This window comes from Gossypium hirsutum, chromosome A06, assembly GCF_007990345.1.
Source record: "Gossypium hirsutum isolate 1008001.06 chromosome A06, Gossypium_hirsutum_v2.1, whole genome shotgun sequence".
In the NCBI taxonomy this organism is placed as follows: domain Eukaryota; kingdom Viridiplantae; phylum Streptophyta; class Magnoliopsida; order Malvales; family Malvaceae; genus Gossypium; species Gossypium hirsutum.
Window position 1 is genome coordinate 126789404 of NC_053429.1, and position 15086 is coordinate 126804489.

The window sequence follows — 15086 nt, forward strand, 5'->3', positions numbered from 1 at the left end:
AATAAATTCGGTTATTCATTATTTGAATTTGCATTCATAAATAATACATATATTTAAGGATTAAAACTTGCATTCATTTGATTTTTTTTAATAATAATTAAACTATTTAATTTTAAATATTATTTAAATTTAAAATATCTAAATCTACAAAAAAAAAATTGAATATCTACTAATATTTCGTACTAAACATTGCCATTCTAATTTATTCCATTCTTTTTTTTCTAATTTTGTATAAAAATGTTATTTCTATTTAATAATCATATATCTATATTTAAAAAAACTATATTTTTATTTATTAAAAATTTTAAACATAAATAGCATTTACATTTATCTAAATTACATCGTATATAAAAATAAAACAAAATCGAGTTGAATAATATCTGAACTTCAAATATTTAACTGTTGGATCGGATTTGATCATTAAAACTCAATCTCGACTTATTTTTTAAATTGATTTATTGTTTTTGTCTAACTTCATATTTAGACCTAATATTTTTGTCTAAATCCTCTAAAAAATAATCCTCTCAAATATCGTGTAGACAAACATAGGTAAAAGTACCATGGAGGCCCTTGTATTAGAAGTTAGATTGCATTGTCTTCTCTACTCGAAAAATGGGCATTCATCCATTTGTACTATTAGAAACTGGTGTGACTAATGAAATAATCTAACAATAACAGATAGCATACCATTTGTACCTCATACTAACGTACAATGACCAATTCTTAATAATTAAAATGGATGAAATTTTTTAAGAAAAAGATCAATTTGTTCTTTGATTGTACAAGAACTAATTTACCCATTTTTTAAGTAGAGAAGGCAAATGCAATCTAACTCATAGTACAAAGATCTCCGTGATACTTTTACCACAGAAGTGCAGATTATGAAAAGAATCATGCACCTGTTACCCGGATTTAAGCATGATTATCTGTTACGTGCATGTATACGACAAGGATTAGTTCATATCTTCATTCGATAAATGTTAGAACACGGATACTTGGGAAAAGAAAATGAAGAGTCGAAATAAGATAGCCGATAAATAAAAGGCAATGTGTACAGCAAATTTGGAATCTCTAAGTTCCTTCATCAGTCTTTTTCTAACCTAGCAATATATTTATCATAGAATTTACCTGCCTTTTCGAGGTCTCCGAGCTCGGTGTAACAATCGGCGATCGCTCCGTAAGCTTCCGTGTTTCCTGATTCCTCTCTTTCTCGATCGGAGATTGCTAAAACCATCGAATGGTATTTAATGGCGTCTCGATATTTGCCTTGCCTTTGCAATGAAGCACCTAAATAAACCAAAACTCATTTTTAGACTTCAATGTATATATCCCAAGTCCCTGGTATGTTATCGTAGTGCTATGCCAGAGGCAGACCGAAATGGTCGCTTAGGGAGCCTTGATCAACCAAAATTTTGAAAATTTTTAATTTTTCCCTTGAAATTGTTTTAAAAAATTCTCATTAAACTCCTAAAACTTTAAAAAATTTTATTAGACCCCCCAAAACTTAATCTCAGTATCCACCACTATGCTATGCTATTATCAATGATGGTATTTTTTGTTAACGAATACATGGTTCTCGTTGGCACGATCTTTTGAGATTGAGATGATGACCTAATGGAGCAAGTGGTTGAGGCTTCTTGTTGGTACATTAAGGGCAAAGGTTCAAACGATGAATTAACCGAGAGATATGTACCTAAACCCCGAGCAGCCTTTTTCTCCTCGATAGGATCTTTTAGACTCTTAGCAAGCTCCAAGGCTGTTTGAAACTTGAGAAAAGCCTTCTCGTGTTCTTGATTCCTTAAAAAGTTCTTCCCACTCTTCAAACAAGAAATCAACTCTTCTTTTCTCGGATCCACGATTATGTCCTCTTCCGATATTCTTCCGACAACAGGTGTGTAACTCAGTGTGGGAGCATATGACTCTATCTTTGCCTGCCTCTTTAGAGCAGCATTGATTTGGCGCAGCTGCTCGTTCAGTCGCCGTAGTTCCCCTTTCCTTTGCCGTGCAAGCAATCCTAAGGTACAAATTGTGTTTTGTATGTCATTTTCAAAGCATTCAAAGTTGAATTACCGACGAGAATAAAAGTCGATAAGAAAAGGGTAAACTATACCTTTAAGTCACTAAACTATTAGTAAGTTTACGTTTTGGTTACTAAACTTAAAAAAGTTACAAATGGTTGCTGAACTATTCTAAAATTTTTATTCAATGGCTTAAATGAAAACTTTTGAATAATTCAGTAATTTAAATGAAAACTTTCAAATAATTCAATGATTATTTTATAACTTTTTGAAGTTAAAGTGATTAAAACGTTATCTTACTAACAGTTTAGCGACTTTAAGTATAGCTTACCCTAAAAAAAATTACAGAGATATATACCTCCCACTGTCGCACCGATAAGGGCTACAAATAGAAGTAAAGGCATGTTGAAAATCGAGTTATCCACTTCACATGCTTCCGCCACGGCTTTGAAAGGAGCCGTATATATAAAGATGTTAGTTGCAAGAAATGCCGTCATCGGAACTCTTAACTGTAAACCTCCCTGCCCCAACACCAGCGGCAACCATTTAAAAAAGTTTAAAAGGCACAGGTATATATACACACACGTATACGGTAAAAGTATCATAGAGGCCCCTATACTAGAAGCCGGATTGCATTTTGCTCCCTCTACTTAAAAAATGAGCAAATTAGTCCTTATAGATCGGATCAAAGAACAAACTAATTCTTTTGTTAAAAATTTCATCAATTTCTACTATTAAAAACAGATTCATGTACATCAACATGAGATACACATGGCATGTCATGTGTCACTGCTCGATTGTTTTGTTAGCCACGTCAGTTTTTACTAGTACAAATGGACAAATGGATGAAATTTTTAATAAACTGATCAATTTACTCTTGATCTAACCTACATAGATTAATTTTTCCATTTTTTAAGTAAAGGGAACAAAATGCAATCTAAATGCAATCTAACTCTTAATAGAAGAGCTTCCACGATACATTTACGACAGACATACACACACACATATACATTCGTATTGAAATAAGCTTAAAAAACAAAGCTAACTAGCTCGATTTTTTATACAATGATTCAAAACTAATGATAATAGTAAAAAAGCTGCCTAGAGGACTCACCATCATACCTCAAGAGCAGCTAAATGTTGTGCAAATTCATTGTAATGCAATGAAATACGATCCGAGACCCGATCTCCGACTGACTCTTGGAGATGGGGTAAATGCCGCTCACCTGTTTCTCGGAATAGACGATGAATCTCAACCGGCTCATTAACATCTTTGAAGGATGATCCAAAATTTTCTACTTTACATATAAAAGATGACAGCTTCTTCCCTGTTTTAAAATCATCAATTTTTTTAAGGATAAAGCACATGAACATGGCATATAGCTAAATTAAAAACAACCCCAAAAGCTTACATTGTATCCTCATGATAGTTTATTCCACCACTAACTCAATTCTATTAGTTTCAATCCATTGTTTAGCTAATTCTTCAAAAAACCAATTTTCAAAACCTTAAATTTATTTCCAATTTTGCATAAAAAATTCATATTTTTTTCCAAGGACAAAACACATGAAACACGAAATATAGATAAATAAAACGATCCCAAAAGTTGCATCTCAATGCCTCCAAATTTATCCCAATTTTGCATCAAAAATTCAATTTTTTAAAGGATAAAACAATGAAATATGAAATATAGCTAAATTAAAAGAACCCCAAAGTTTACATTACAGCAAAACACTCACAAAAAAGTTTTTCCTTTTAAGAAAATAAAAGAAAAAAAAATACTTAAAAAATGGGAAAAGAAAAAGTGATGGAGCACTAACCATGAAATTGGGGCTTGGTGAATAAGCTTGGAGGAGTAAGAAAGCAAGAGCAATGGATTATCATGGATGCCATTGCTTTGGATAAAGAGTTTTAGATTCGATAAAATTAAACGCAGTGTTTTATTATTACGTAACGTGTTGAGAGCATTGAAAGACATATATGACCTTGGAGTTTTATCAACATCACACTTATGCCATTTTGGTTCGAGTTATCAAGATTTATTCGAATTCGAAATTTGAGAAAGTTTAAATAAAAATATTAAATTGAAAAAATGGTTTTTGACAAAAGAAATAGCCCGAGATGTTAGAACTATTAATTGAGCCGAATTCAAACACTGTGCTACTTAATTCGAGCTTGAGTATAAAAATTGATAAACAAGCTTAATTGATTTGAATTTGAGTAGTTCGATTATGTCTCGAACTAAACTCATACTTAAAAATTGATGCTTAAATGAATTCGGGTATCAATATCCAAATTCCCAATTGAGCTTGAACTTGCTAGTATTCAAACTTGACTCTATTGCACTTCTACTCGTAACACGACTTAATATACAGTATAGATTTTTAATTGGAATATTATTCTTTTAGAAAATAAAACAAAATGCATAAAAAATTATTATTAACTTAAATGCACACAATTTTCAAGGTAAATGTACTTGGAAGGTCCCTCAATTATAAATATCTGATCAAATTAATTTCACTATTATTAAATGAGTAAACTCGGTCCATATAGTATTAAATAGAAGAAAATGAAGTTAAATTAAAATATAATTAATATTTATTGTATAGTAGAGTTAATATTTTTAAAGTTTTTATAGTTCTGCAATTCAAAAATATAATTTTCAAGATATTTTTTATACGGTAAATGATAAATCTATTATAATTTGGACTTATTTGATTCTTTTTAATAGTATAAAGATTAAAATCTATTTAATAATAAAGGGACTAATTTGATCCAGTCTCTATAATACAGGGACCTCCCAGATATTTTGACCAAAATTTAACATCATCGTTATCATATATAATTATTTTAATATTTTCACTTATTTATTGCAAATAAGACTCTTCTTTTTTATTTAAATTTGAGTTCAGAAACATATATATAACCTTTCAGATTTCCGCCCAATATTATGTCCCCGCCAATATCCTAAACCCTCTTCCCCCGTTTGATTCGCCGGTGAATATGTATCGTGGCCGCGGTCGTACCACTAGCGGCGGCCGGCCCTTCTATCGCGGAGGTTATTCCGATCAGAGTAGCAACCCGGTAGGTTCCTTCTCTAACTTTACCAATTACTCCTTTTTTTACCTTTTCTTTTTGATAAATTACTGGAAAAAGGGTTTAGTTCTTAGTAATAATTGGAGGCGCTTGGGTTGCTAAGTTTGAAGAAATTTTTTTATTCACCGATATTAAATTTAATTTATATAATTAACATTTAATTATAAAAAAAGTAGATTTATCGAGCATGTTTATCATTGTTATAAAAGTATTAATAAATTTAAAAAATTTTGGTTAATTATGAGGTTTTTTTATTATTATTATAATGGAATCTTTTGTTTTAACTACGAAATCATGTTTTTTTTTTAATTTCTATGAATGGATGGTGCTAATGCTTTTGGCAGATTTTTCTGGTATTGATGTTTGGAATTAGGTCATAAGTGATGAAAAAGTGTTTTTTTTTTCTTGTTTTAAAATAATTTGATTACTTAGGATTATGGAATGTCCGAAGGCCGAGGAAGGCGATCTCCGAACATGTCACCGTGGAGTGGGTCAAGGCATTCTAACCATGAAAATGCTGCCGTTTATAGGCCGAGAATGCCGTTGCCTGTCGGTACTGGATTACAAGGGCAAAATGATACACTTGAAACCCAAGGCACCTCAGATGCTTTATCTCATTGCTCGAGTTCTATGGGCTTAAACCGTAGTGTAGAAGGAGAAAAGATTGAACTTTCCTTAGTTGAGGAGACCGAGAGTTGTGCTGTATCTTTACTGCATCACGATCTTTCCCACAACGTTAACATCTCCGGCTCGGTAGACAAGTCTGAACCATCCCAAGAAAGGAATCCCCCCCAAAGTAGTTCAGGTATTGATGATTCGAATCAAGTCGAGTGCCAAGCTGTGATCGAGCATTTCGACATTTGCTTGCCCAAAATCGGAACTCCCGTCATGCTTAAACCGTCTTTGCTTGTAAAGAACAGAGAAAAGAGGAACGAAATCAAACGATCGGCAGAAGGTCAAATAGGAAATGTATTGAGACCCGGGATGGTGCTTCTAAAGAAATATCTGTCTTTAGCTGATCAAGTGAGGCTTGCCCTATATATGTTTTTAAAGATTTCTCTTGATAATTGCCACCATGCCTCCAATTTAATCATGCATCTTATTTTTATGTTAATCAGAGTCAGGTGTGAGTGTCAGATATGACTTTGTGTCCATACCGAGTATGGTCAGATTTTTTAAAAGTTTCTTCTTTTTATGTATGTCGAGAGTCTTTAAGAGGTCATATCTTCATACCCCACATGTTGGACATAGGTGCTTTTAAGAAAAATGAAATGTCGAAGCAACATAGTCTTATTCAAGTAAAGCTTGTCTAAGCGACGGTTCTCATGGCTTTAATAACCATGATGGAACTTGCAGCAACCATAGGTACCTGTATCAAACACTCGAGTCTAAGTAACCGAGGTTGTTGGTGTTTTCTATATGTTTTAAAGTGAATTCTTACCATGTTATAAAAAGTTGATTGCAACCGAGACTTTAATCTCTGTTAATTTACTTTGCATCCTCATATATGTGTCTAGGTCAAAATTGTAAGAGCTTGTCGAGCTCTGGGTTTGGGCTCAGGAGGTTTCTATCAACCAGGCTACCGTGATGGAGCGAAGTTGCATTTGAAAATGATGTGCCTTGGTAAAAACTGGGATCCTGAGACAGGTAATTATGGAGATCTCCGACCAATTGACCGTGCTGTTCCCCCTGGTATTCCTCGCGAATTCTTTCAGTTAGTTGAGAAGGTGATAAAAGATTCACATTCCCTCGTACAACTAAAGACCAAGGCTAGCCATGTAGAACACATTCTCCCATCGATGAAACCAAATATCTGTATCGTGAATTTCTACTCGGCAAGCGGTCGACTGGGTCTCCATCAGGTCTGCTCTTTTAAACCATTTTTTTATCGTAGAAAGTCCTTGCCGGTATCCAACTCTTTCAGTTTTAATCGAATCACAATGAGTTTTATCGTGCTGGACAATCATTTCTCTAGGATGGCTTAAATTTAATTTTACTCCCATTTGGCGTATATCCTTTCCATCTCGACTTAAAACTCGGGTTGTGTTGTTTGCAGGATAAGGATGAAAGTCCGGAAAGTCTACATAAAGGATTACCTGTGATATCCTTTTCCATTGGCGATGCAGCAGAATTTTTATACGGTGACCAAAGGGAAGTCGACAAGGCTGAAAAGGTTGAACTTGAATCTGGTGATGTGCTTGTATTTGGTGGGAGCTCTAGACTCATCTTTCATGGCGTGACTGCAATTAAGCAAAAAACTGCACCCGGGAGTCTCTTGGAGGAAACGAATCTCCGTCCAGGTCGTTTAAATCTTACTTTTAGAGAGTATTAAAATCCTGTATAGACATTTGAGCTACAGTCAGTCTTTCTAGGTATTATCTTTTATACAACTGACTCTTCAAGAAGAAATATCTAAGGTTATTTACCATGTGTGATTTCTGTATGAACTTGTGCCTAACAGTAAAAGAAACATGCTTCGGATACGTTGAATTGGACAGTTCTACGAGTTCAAGTCTTATTCCATGTTGATGATCTGCCATAATCTGAGACCCCATTTTTCTGATGCCCTGTTTTGGCAGCCAAATTTCAACAGCCATAACCAAAAAGCCTGTGTTTAGCCATGGTTTCTTGATTTGCATTGCACTCACCAGCCAGTCAACTATGACTCGAGCCTGAAAACCCTATCTGATTTGAGAACTTTCCCAAGCCGATACTGAAAATGACCTGAGTCTAGAATGACTTGAACCAAGAGCCAAACCCCAAAAATGATCTGAAGATTTGACTTGAAAATCTTAAAAGATTCGAACCTGGAATGATCTAAACATGAAATAGTTCAAAAATTTTAAACCCAAATAGACCTAGCTTGACCTGCCCAATTGAGTTTTAGGCTCCTTTTTCTGCTTATCACACCTGTGTGAATGTGCATGGCTAGTCCCACATGCAACTGCATTTCACACAAGCAGTGTAGCCAACAACAGATTTGATCATGTAAAGTCAACAATCCAACTGCCCAGCACAAACCCAAACCCAAAAATAACCCGAATATGAAATGATCCAAACCCAGAATGACCCAAAACTAGAAATGTGAGATGGAGTGAGGGTATTAAACCGATCCTTTCAACCGGTTCATCTCAAACAAGCAATGTAGCCAATAACAAACAGATTTCATGTGACAATATGCAACAACATTCACATTGAATTTAAGAGAAAGTTCTTTGGATTACAATCTAATTCACAAGAATCTAATTACCAGCACAAAGTACACACACATGAAAACTACACTTGAAGAAAAAAACACTACCAATTCCAATACAAATCTAATGTCATTTTTACTCTTTACCCACAAATAAACACACAGAAATCTAAAACCTAATCAAATTCCAATTCTAAGAAACTTAATTACTACTATCACTATTCTTGTTATTATTATTAGCTTTACTATGATGATTACCAGAGTTTAAGATTCCAACACCTTTTTTCCCTTGCTTCAATTGTGAAATCTCTAGTTGAGTCTTCATGAAAAACTGCATCCTCTGCAACTCAAGCTCCTTAGCAAATTTCATCCTTTGTTTCTCCATTTCGACCACTTGTTGAAGCTTTGCGGTCTCCGCTTGCTCGTAAGCTTCACCGAACCGTAATATCGCCTGAGTCAGTTCCTTAACTGAGTTCCCCCATTTTCTTCTTTTTTCACCTGCATTAACACTCTTATTATGAACCACCCTTCTTGCCCTTTTTCCGGTTGGAGATGGCGGTAAACTATCGAAAGAATCTGCATCATCGTCACCGTCATCATCATCACCCTCAGAATCCATATCCACTGGACCTTGTTTCCTTTGATTCTTTAATACAACCATTCTTGGTTGCTTTTCTTCTTCTTCTTGTTGTTGCTGCTGTTGTTGTTGTTGTCGAACCTGAGAAACTCGAAATGGGTTCAAACTGGACCGGATCCCGACCGGAATCCCCATCGGTACTTTAGACAAAAAGTCAGCACTTCCACCACTACTACTACCACCACCACCGGAAACGGCCGCCGTAGTATTAGCAGAAACCTTCGCTGTTGGCCCTATAAGTTGATCCAATTTCTCAAAAAACACCCATTTACTCGGTCCACCACCGGCGGCAACCTTAGCTTTCTCTAACTTATACTTCTTCTTCACCGTATCGATTCGATTCTTACACTGTATATCTGTCTTAGGAGTTTTTGTATAATCCTCTCTGCTACTCACAATGTCCGCCACTTCTTTCCAATGTTTCTGCTTTAAATTCCCACGGCTGAGCTCCAAATACCTCTCTCCCCACGCGTCGATCAAAACCTCCGTGGCGCCTTCGCTCCAGCAGTCCTCCCTTACACCGCCGTTGCTCTTCGGCTTCTGAGGCGGCGGAAGTGCCAGCACTATAGCCTTCTCGTGCTCATGCGGCTCATCCGTAGGTGGCGAATTTGGAGGAGGAGCAGCGGCTACCGTTACGGTTATACGACTATTGGACGCCGGTGACGGCGACGACGGCGATGAAGATCCGGTAGCGACAACCGACGGGTACGATTGGATCTCTTCGTCTTCCTCCATTTGAGATCCAGAAAATTCGATGATTGAGAGGAAAAAAAGGAAAAAAATTAGGGTTTCGACGAGATTTTTTTTTTTTGGCTTTTTATTTTCGGTTTCATTTGTTTTTTTATTATCGGTTGACGGTACGGAAACTAGAGTGGGGCGGGAAAGGAAATGACGGCGTCGGTGCAGGAGGCATTGCATAGGGGACACGTGGAGTGAGAGGATGACGTGGAAGGATTTGATTGGAGAAATGTGGAGATTCCGTCACCGGCGTTAAATTTGGTAATATCGGTTTTGTTTTGAGCGTTCATTTTCCGATGGTGTACCGAAATTACCCTTTCTTTACCCAAATTGTAAATAGCTCTTTTGCTGGTCAACGTCAACACTCAAAGTCAAAATATATCATCTTTCCTTTTTTAAGTAGAAAAATAAAATATTAAAAATAAAGTTTTTTTTGGTATAATGATAAATTTAGCCCTAATCTTTACATATTTTGTTAATTTGACCCTTTATTCTTTTTTTAGTTAAATTTGACCATTGAAAGGGCAAATAAAACGTGATTTTTTTTAGCGATATTGGAATGAAATTTTACGAGCAATCCACATGTATACTATTTGTCTTATATGCAATATCACAAGTAATTTAAAAAATATAAACATATTCAAAAAAATTAAAAATATATAAAAAGTTCGTAAAAAATAACAAAAAAAATTAGCTTAAAGTACACATAGATTGCTACGTGCGTTGTCATATTTAAAAATTCATTGTTCTATTTTCGTTAAAAAACAACAACCAGGTATTTTTTTAGAGGTTGATGATCAAATTTGATTTAGGTCAGTGATCAAACTTAGCTCAAAAGAGATTAATAAAATGTATAAACATTAAGGGCTAAATTTATTTTTATACATTTTTTAAAGGAGTAGACAATAAAATTAAAATTGCACGTTACTATAATAGCAACGGTGATAATTAAATTAAGATTTAATAGGTGACTTCAAAAAATTTCATAGTGACAATTTTGTTCATTGGTTGGATCATAGCTAGAGAAGGGTTAGTTTTGTCTAATCAAATTTGAAATTTAATAAGATATTTAAGATAATTTTTACAAAAATATTAAACTCGAAAAATGAGTTTAAGAAAAAAATTATATTCTTTTAAAAAGACTAATTAGGCTTAGGTTAAAACATTGAAAACTCAAATTCAACTCATTTTTAATGTTGTAATATGTCTTTTTTTTTTGTGTATTATATTATTTATATCACATAAAAATTATATCTATAATAATATAAAATAGGGTAAATTATATTAGTAGTAACCCAGTTTTGGTTTTTTTTTCCTCTTTTAGTAATCCAATTATGAAAAGTTACAAAAATGGTCACTCAACTATTTAATTTTTTCTTTTTTGATCACTCAACTATCTTGGATTTTTGGGTGTTTCTATTTTTACATTAGCCAGTTAGTGACCAAAAAAGACAAAATTGAATAGTTGAGTGATCATTTTATAACTTTTTATAATTTGGTAATCAAAAAAGAAATTTACTAATAGTTAGGTGACCAACAAAGAAACATAATTGGGTGATTTCTACTGTAATTTACCTTATAAAATATTATAATATAAACATTAAAAAATACATTAATTTGTTTATATACTAAAATCTTAATAAAATTTATATATAATTATTAAAGATCAAAATAAAAATAGCACAAATTATTTTAATTTTCTTTTTAAATACGATGGACTTATAACAGAGTAAAATTTAAAATCGTATTTTCGATTGAACCGAGCTTAACTAAATATAAATTGAAAATATTTATCACACACGCATGCATGTGGAAACCATGTATTTAGAACGTATGGATGCATTTATAAATAGCATACAATAAATAATGAAATGTAATATTTTTACCTAATAATAATAACACATATGCAATACATACGGAATTATAATTAAAAAAGTTTAAATTGCTAGTAAAAGAAAAGTTAAATAGGTAAATATTTAATGCATCGAATTGTTTATTACATCATTATTATTATTATTTTTAATTGGAATCGAGTTGACTTGAGATATTGACTCAAATAAAATTATAGCATACTGACAATGTGGGTGAAAATATTTATTAAGAAGTCATATAAAAATCAAATCTTACTTTAGTTGAATAGCAAAGACGAGAAAGTCTATGTTCGGTGTTTTGGGTTTAAATCTCATTGTAAGAATGATTTTTTTTTAGATTTTATATAAAAAGATAAAAATACCTTTAAACTAATATTTATTGCTTTGTTCAATTAAGTGTATTGTAGTAATTTAATACCTGGAGAAGTTATTTTATGGATCATTCTCACCACATTATCGAAGGTTCCTTTTCAATTATTTAATGATATTTCAACTGATTTTTTCATGTCATTAATACAAGATTTTGGTAATTTTTTTATCTTGAACTCCGAACTTCGAACTTTAATCTCTAAACCTCAAATTTGAATCTCAAACTTCGAACCCTAAACCCAAACAGTTTGTATTCGAGATAAAAAAATTACCAAAATTATAATCAATGACATGAAAAAAATTGTTGAAACTTCATTAAATAATTGAAAAGGGACCAAAAATTATGTGATGAGAAGAGTCCATAAAATAATTTCTCACGATTATGGGTAACTATTAAAAAAAATAATATTTTTATATTAATTTAAATAAAAAATATTTATTTATTTATTTATATAATTGTTCCCAGCTGGTGTTTCTTCTGGTATTGTCACAATATATAAAAAATAAAACTTACACATGTATGACTTTTATCTTAATATATAAAAACAAAAATATAAATAAATGATATAATTAATTAATTTAATATTTTAATATATTTTAATATAATTCTTAATATATGAATGGGATTTACACACCATAATTTATGAAACTTTCTCCATTATTTATTAAATTTTGTCCTTGTTAAGGAAACAATTTAAAATTATTTTTGGACAAATTTCATCAAAAGTCATTAAACTATTAATAAATTTACGTTTTGGTTACTTAACTTTAAAAGTTACAAAATAGTTACTGAACTATTCCAACAACTAACTAACTTCTCAGCTTTTGCAAATACAAGGACCAAGTTCTGACACATTAAAGTGGATAAACTAATTTCTCAATTTTCGTAAAGTAAAAAGATGAACCTTTAATATTTTTTTGAATATTAATTTTATTATATGTTCTTATTATATCTACTCTTTTTGATACGATGTCTAGAATTACTCATAGCCCCTCCCCAACCCTTAAATAGGAGGATAATGTGCTTCGACGCACTCGAACTCACATTCTCTTGCACTGACAAGAATATCAATACCAATCGAGTTAAGACTCAATCGAAAACTTTAATATTTAAACATCGAGTAAATTACATTGATATGTGGTACGAGGATAAGTACAAAACTTGTACCTCTAGAATGTACATTAACATGTTAGGATTCAAGAACGTGGAAGCAACCCAATGTTATTTACCTAATAAACAAACATATTAGCTAAATACATTAGGACAATTTGGATTATTTCTAGATGAATTGTGGTCAAACATGTACAAAAAACCAAACACCAACGTTTATCCCTAAATTAAGGACAAATTTATTGTCCTTAATTCACAACAAGTTATTCTAAGTTGATGGGTTTTGAATCTTCATTAAATTTGAGGTTAAAATTTGTTGCAAGTCCTTATACTAAATCATAAAGTTCATTTTGATCCTTCTATTATTGAAAGAAACATTTCATTAATCTCTTTAAGAAGTTGAGATTTTAGTCTTTGTATGTTAATTTGTTGTTAATGAAATAGGGTGACTTAACGTGGCTGACAGCAAGTAGGGGCTTAGTCTCTCCTAAAATGGAAAAATTATAATTTTACCTCTAAAATGTATAAAATTATAAGTTAATAATGGTAAAATTGTACTTTGACCCCTAAAATGATAAGATTTTGATTAATCCTTTTAAAAATTATAAAAATATTAGCTAATAACTATTATTAAAATATATAACTTAATTCCGATCTCTCAAAATCTTTTTCTTACTTCGCCACTAGTTGACATGGCATTAAATCAAATATTAAATTAGATTAGCAAGTTCAATAACAGATTCGAAGACTAAGAATAGGTAAGAAACTTATTTTGCTTTTACCCCAAATTGTTTTCGATTTTATTTATTTTTTGCACATAATGGTTGTGCTTAAAATATTTGTAATTTAGTCCACGTTTAATCATTATTAAGCTACATTATTACATTTGTTTTCAAGACCAATAAATTTTTTAATTTGATTTAATGCCGCATTAACCACCGTTAAACCATGCCATTCCATTATCAACAAAGTTAACGTGTATGGACTAAAATGTCAACTTTTTAAGCATATAAAGACAAAATGTTTCTTTTAATAATAGAGGGACTAAAATGAATTTTTGATATGATACAAGGACTTGAAGTAAATTTTAACCATGTTATAATCAACATTGTTGTCACGGCATGTTGCCTTCACCTACCATAATTTTATTTCAATTGAATATAATAAATCGCTTTCACTATGATAATTACTTGTATATATAAAGGGTTAAGAAATTACATTGTGTTCAATATAGATCTTTTATTCAACTAACTTTTATTTTTTATTAGGGTTTTTTTTTACAATGGGAGTAAGAGGGAGTAAGTTGATTGGAGACCGAGCTTTTAAGCGAGTTGGGTTTCGTCCGTTAACACCTAAAGGTTACGTTCCGGTATGTGTAGGGGTTGATGACGATACGAGACGGTTTATTGTGCACAGAAAGGCTTTATGCGATAAAGATTTCTTGGAAATGTTGTGTAAATCATCTGAGGAATATGGATTTCATTACGAAGGCGTTTTAAGAATTCGTTACGAAGCAAATGATTTTGAAGAGTGGATTACGAGAAAAACGAAACGGAAGAATATCATTCGTGTCACTTGATAATTTATTAACAATCGACTTATCATCTTCGAACCGATGGCAACCAAATAGTAAGGTATGCTTGTGTTTAGAAGAGGAGTATTAAAAAAAATTGAAGTGATTTGAATATGTTTTAAAAGTAAATATGTGTAGATATATGATCCATTTGGTTTTATTTCAAAGTTGTAATTTCAAGCTTACATTTTACATTAAGAATCCTTGATATTATTATGATAGTTTTTAATTTCAATAATAGATTATATCTGAATTAATTATATAGATTAAATATGAAAATTTAAATATAAATTATTTTATTTTTAATTTATAAAAGAATTCGATGACAAAATTCATAAGAAAAAAATACCAAACACCCAAAATGTTTAAATTTCCCTATTTTTTTATTGATTTATTTGTTCCTCGGATTCAAGTGTGTTTCCATGTCCAAACATAAATATATATTTTTTATTTTTTATATATCAAAAGAGATTTAAAAG

General features: G+C 32.0%; 3 protein-coding genes across 5 annotated transcripts; 1 reads left to right on the forward strand and 2 right to left on the reverse strand.

The window, feature by feature from the left end:
- Positions 1-942: 942 nt before the first annotated feature.
- LOC107960285 (protein FLUORESCENT IN BLUE LIGHT, chloroplastic) lies at positions 943-3985 on the reverse strand. 3 transcript variants are annotated; one of them, XM_016896600.2, is made up of 5 exons: positions 3840-3985; positions 3141-3346; positions 2377-2539; positions 1694-2014; positions 943-1287 (listed from the first exon to the last, which is right to left on the reverse strand). In XM_016896600.2, the coding sequence occupies exons 1-5, from the start codon at positions 3910-3912 to the stop codon at positions 1085-1087; spliced, it is 966 nt and encodes a 321-aa protein (XP_016752089.2). In that variant the 5' UTR covers positions 3913-3985; the 3' UTR covers positions 943-1084. The 3 variants fall into 3 exon arrangements, with proteins under 3 accessions (XP_016752089.2, XP_040972277.1, XP_040972278.1); XM_041116343.1 differs by having other exon boundaries at positions 2377-2527; positions 3840-3940; XM_041116344.1 differs by lacking the exon at positions 3840-3985 and having other exon boundaries at positions 3245-3347.
- A 902-nt stretch (positions 3986-4887) lies between these two features.
- LOC121230845 (uncharacterized) lies at positions 4888-7598 on the forward strand. Its single transcript, XM_041116346.1, has 4 exons — positions 4888-5103; positions 5548-6138; positions 6633-6977; positions 7172-7598. The coding sequence occupies exons 1-4, from the start codon at positions 5023-5025 to the stop codon at positions 7445-7447; spliced, it is 1293 nt and encodes a 430-aa protein (XP_040972280.1). The 5' UTR covers positions 4888-5022; the 3' UTR covers positions 7448-7598.
- Positions 7599-8293: 695 nt separating this feature from the next.
- On the reverse strand, positions 8294-10118 carry LOC107961079 (trihelix transcription factor ASIL2). Its single transcript, XM_041116345.1, has one exon. It carries the CDS (start codon positions 9861-9863, stop codon positions 8511-8513), a length of 1353 nt encoding a protein of 450 aa, XP_040972279.1. The 5' UTR covers positions 9864-10118; the 3' UTR covers positions 8294-8510.
- Positions 10119-15086: the final 4968 nt, after the last annotated feature.

Excerpts from the sequence above, each read along its gene's own strand:
- LOC107960285 (XM_016896600.2), bottom strand. The coding sequence starts at position 3,912 with ATGGCATCCATGATAATCCATTGCTCTTGCTTTCTTACTCCTCCAAGC. Across the intron at positions 2,015-2,376 it reads TATCGGTGCGACAGTGGGAG|GATTGCTTGCACGGCAAAGG; the intron begins GTATATATCTCT and ends TTTGTACCTTAG. Across the intron at positions 1,288-1,693 it reads AAAGGCTGCTCGGGGTTTAG|GTGCTTCATTGCAAAGGCAA; the intron begins GTACATATCTCT and ends TGGTTTATTTAG.
- LOC121230845 (XM_041116346.1), top strand. The coding sequence starts at position 5,023 with ATGTATCGTGGCCGCGGTCGTACCACTAGCGGCGGCCGGCCCTTCTAT. Across the intron at positions 6,139-6,632 it reads ATCTGTCTTTAGCTGATCAA|GTCAAAATTGTAAGAGCTTG; the intron begins GTGAGGCTTGCC and ends ATATGTGTCTAG. Across the intron at positions 6,978-7,171 it reads GTCGACTGGGTCTCCATCAG|GATAAGGATGAAAGTCCGGA; the intron begins GTCTGCTCTTTT and ends TGTTGTTTGCAG.
- LOC107961079 (XM_041116345.1), bottom strand. The coding sequence starts at position 9,863 with ATGCAATGCCTCCTGCACCGACGCCGTCATTTCCTTTCCCGCCCCACT.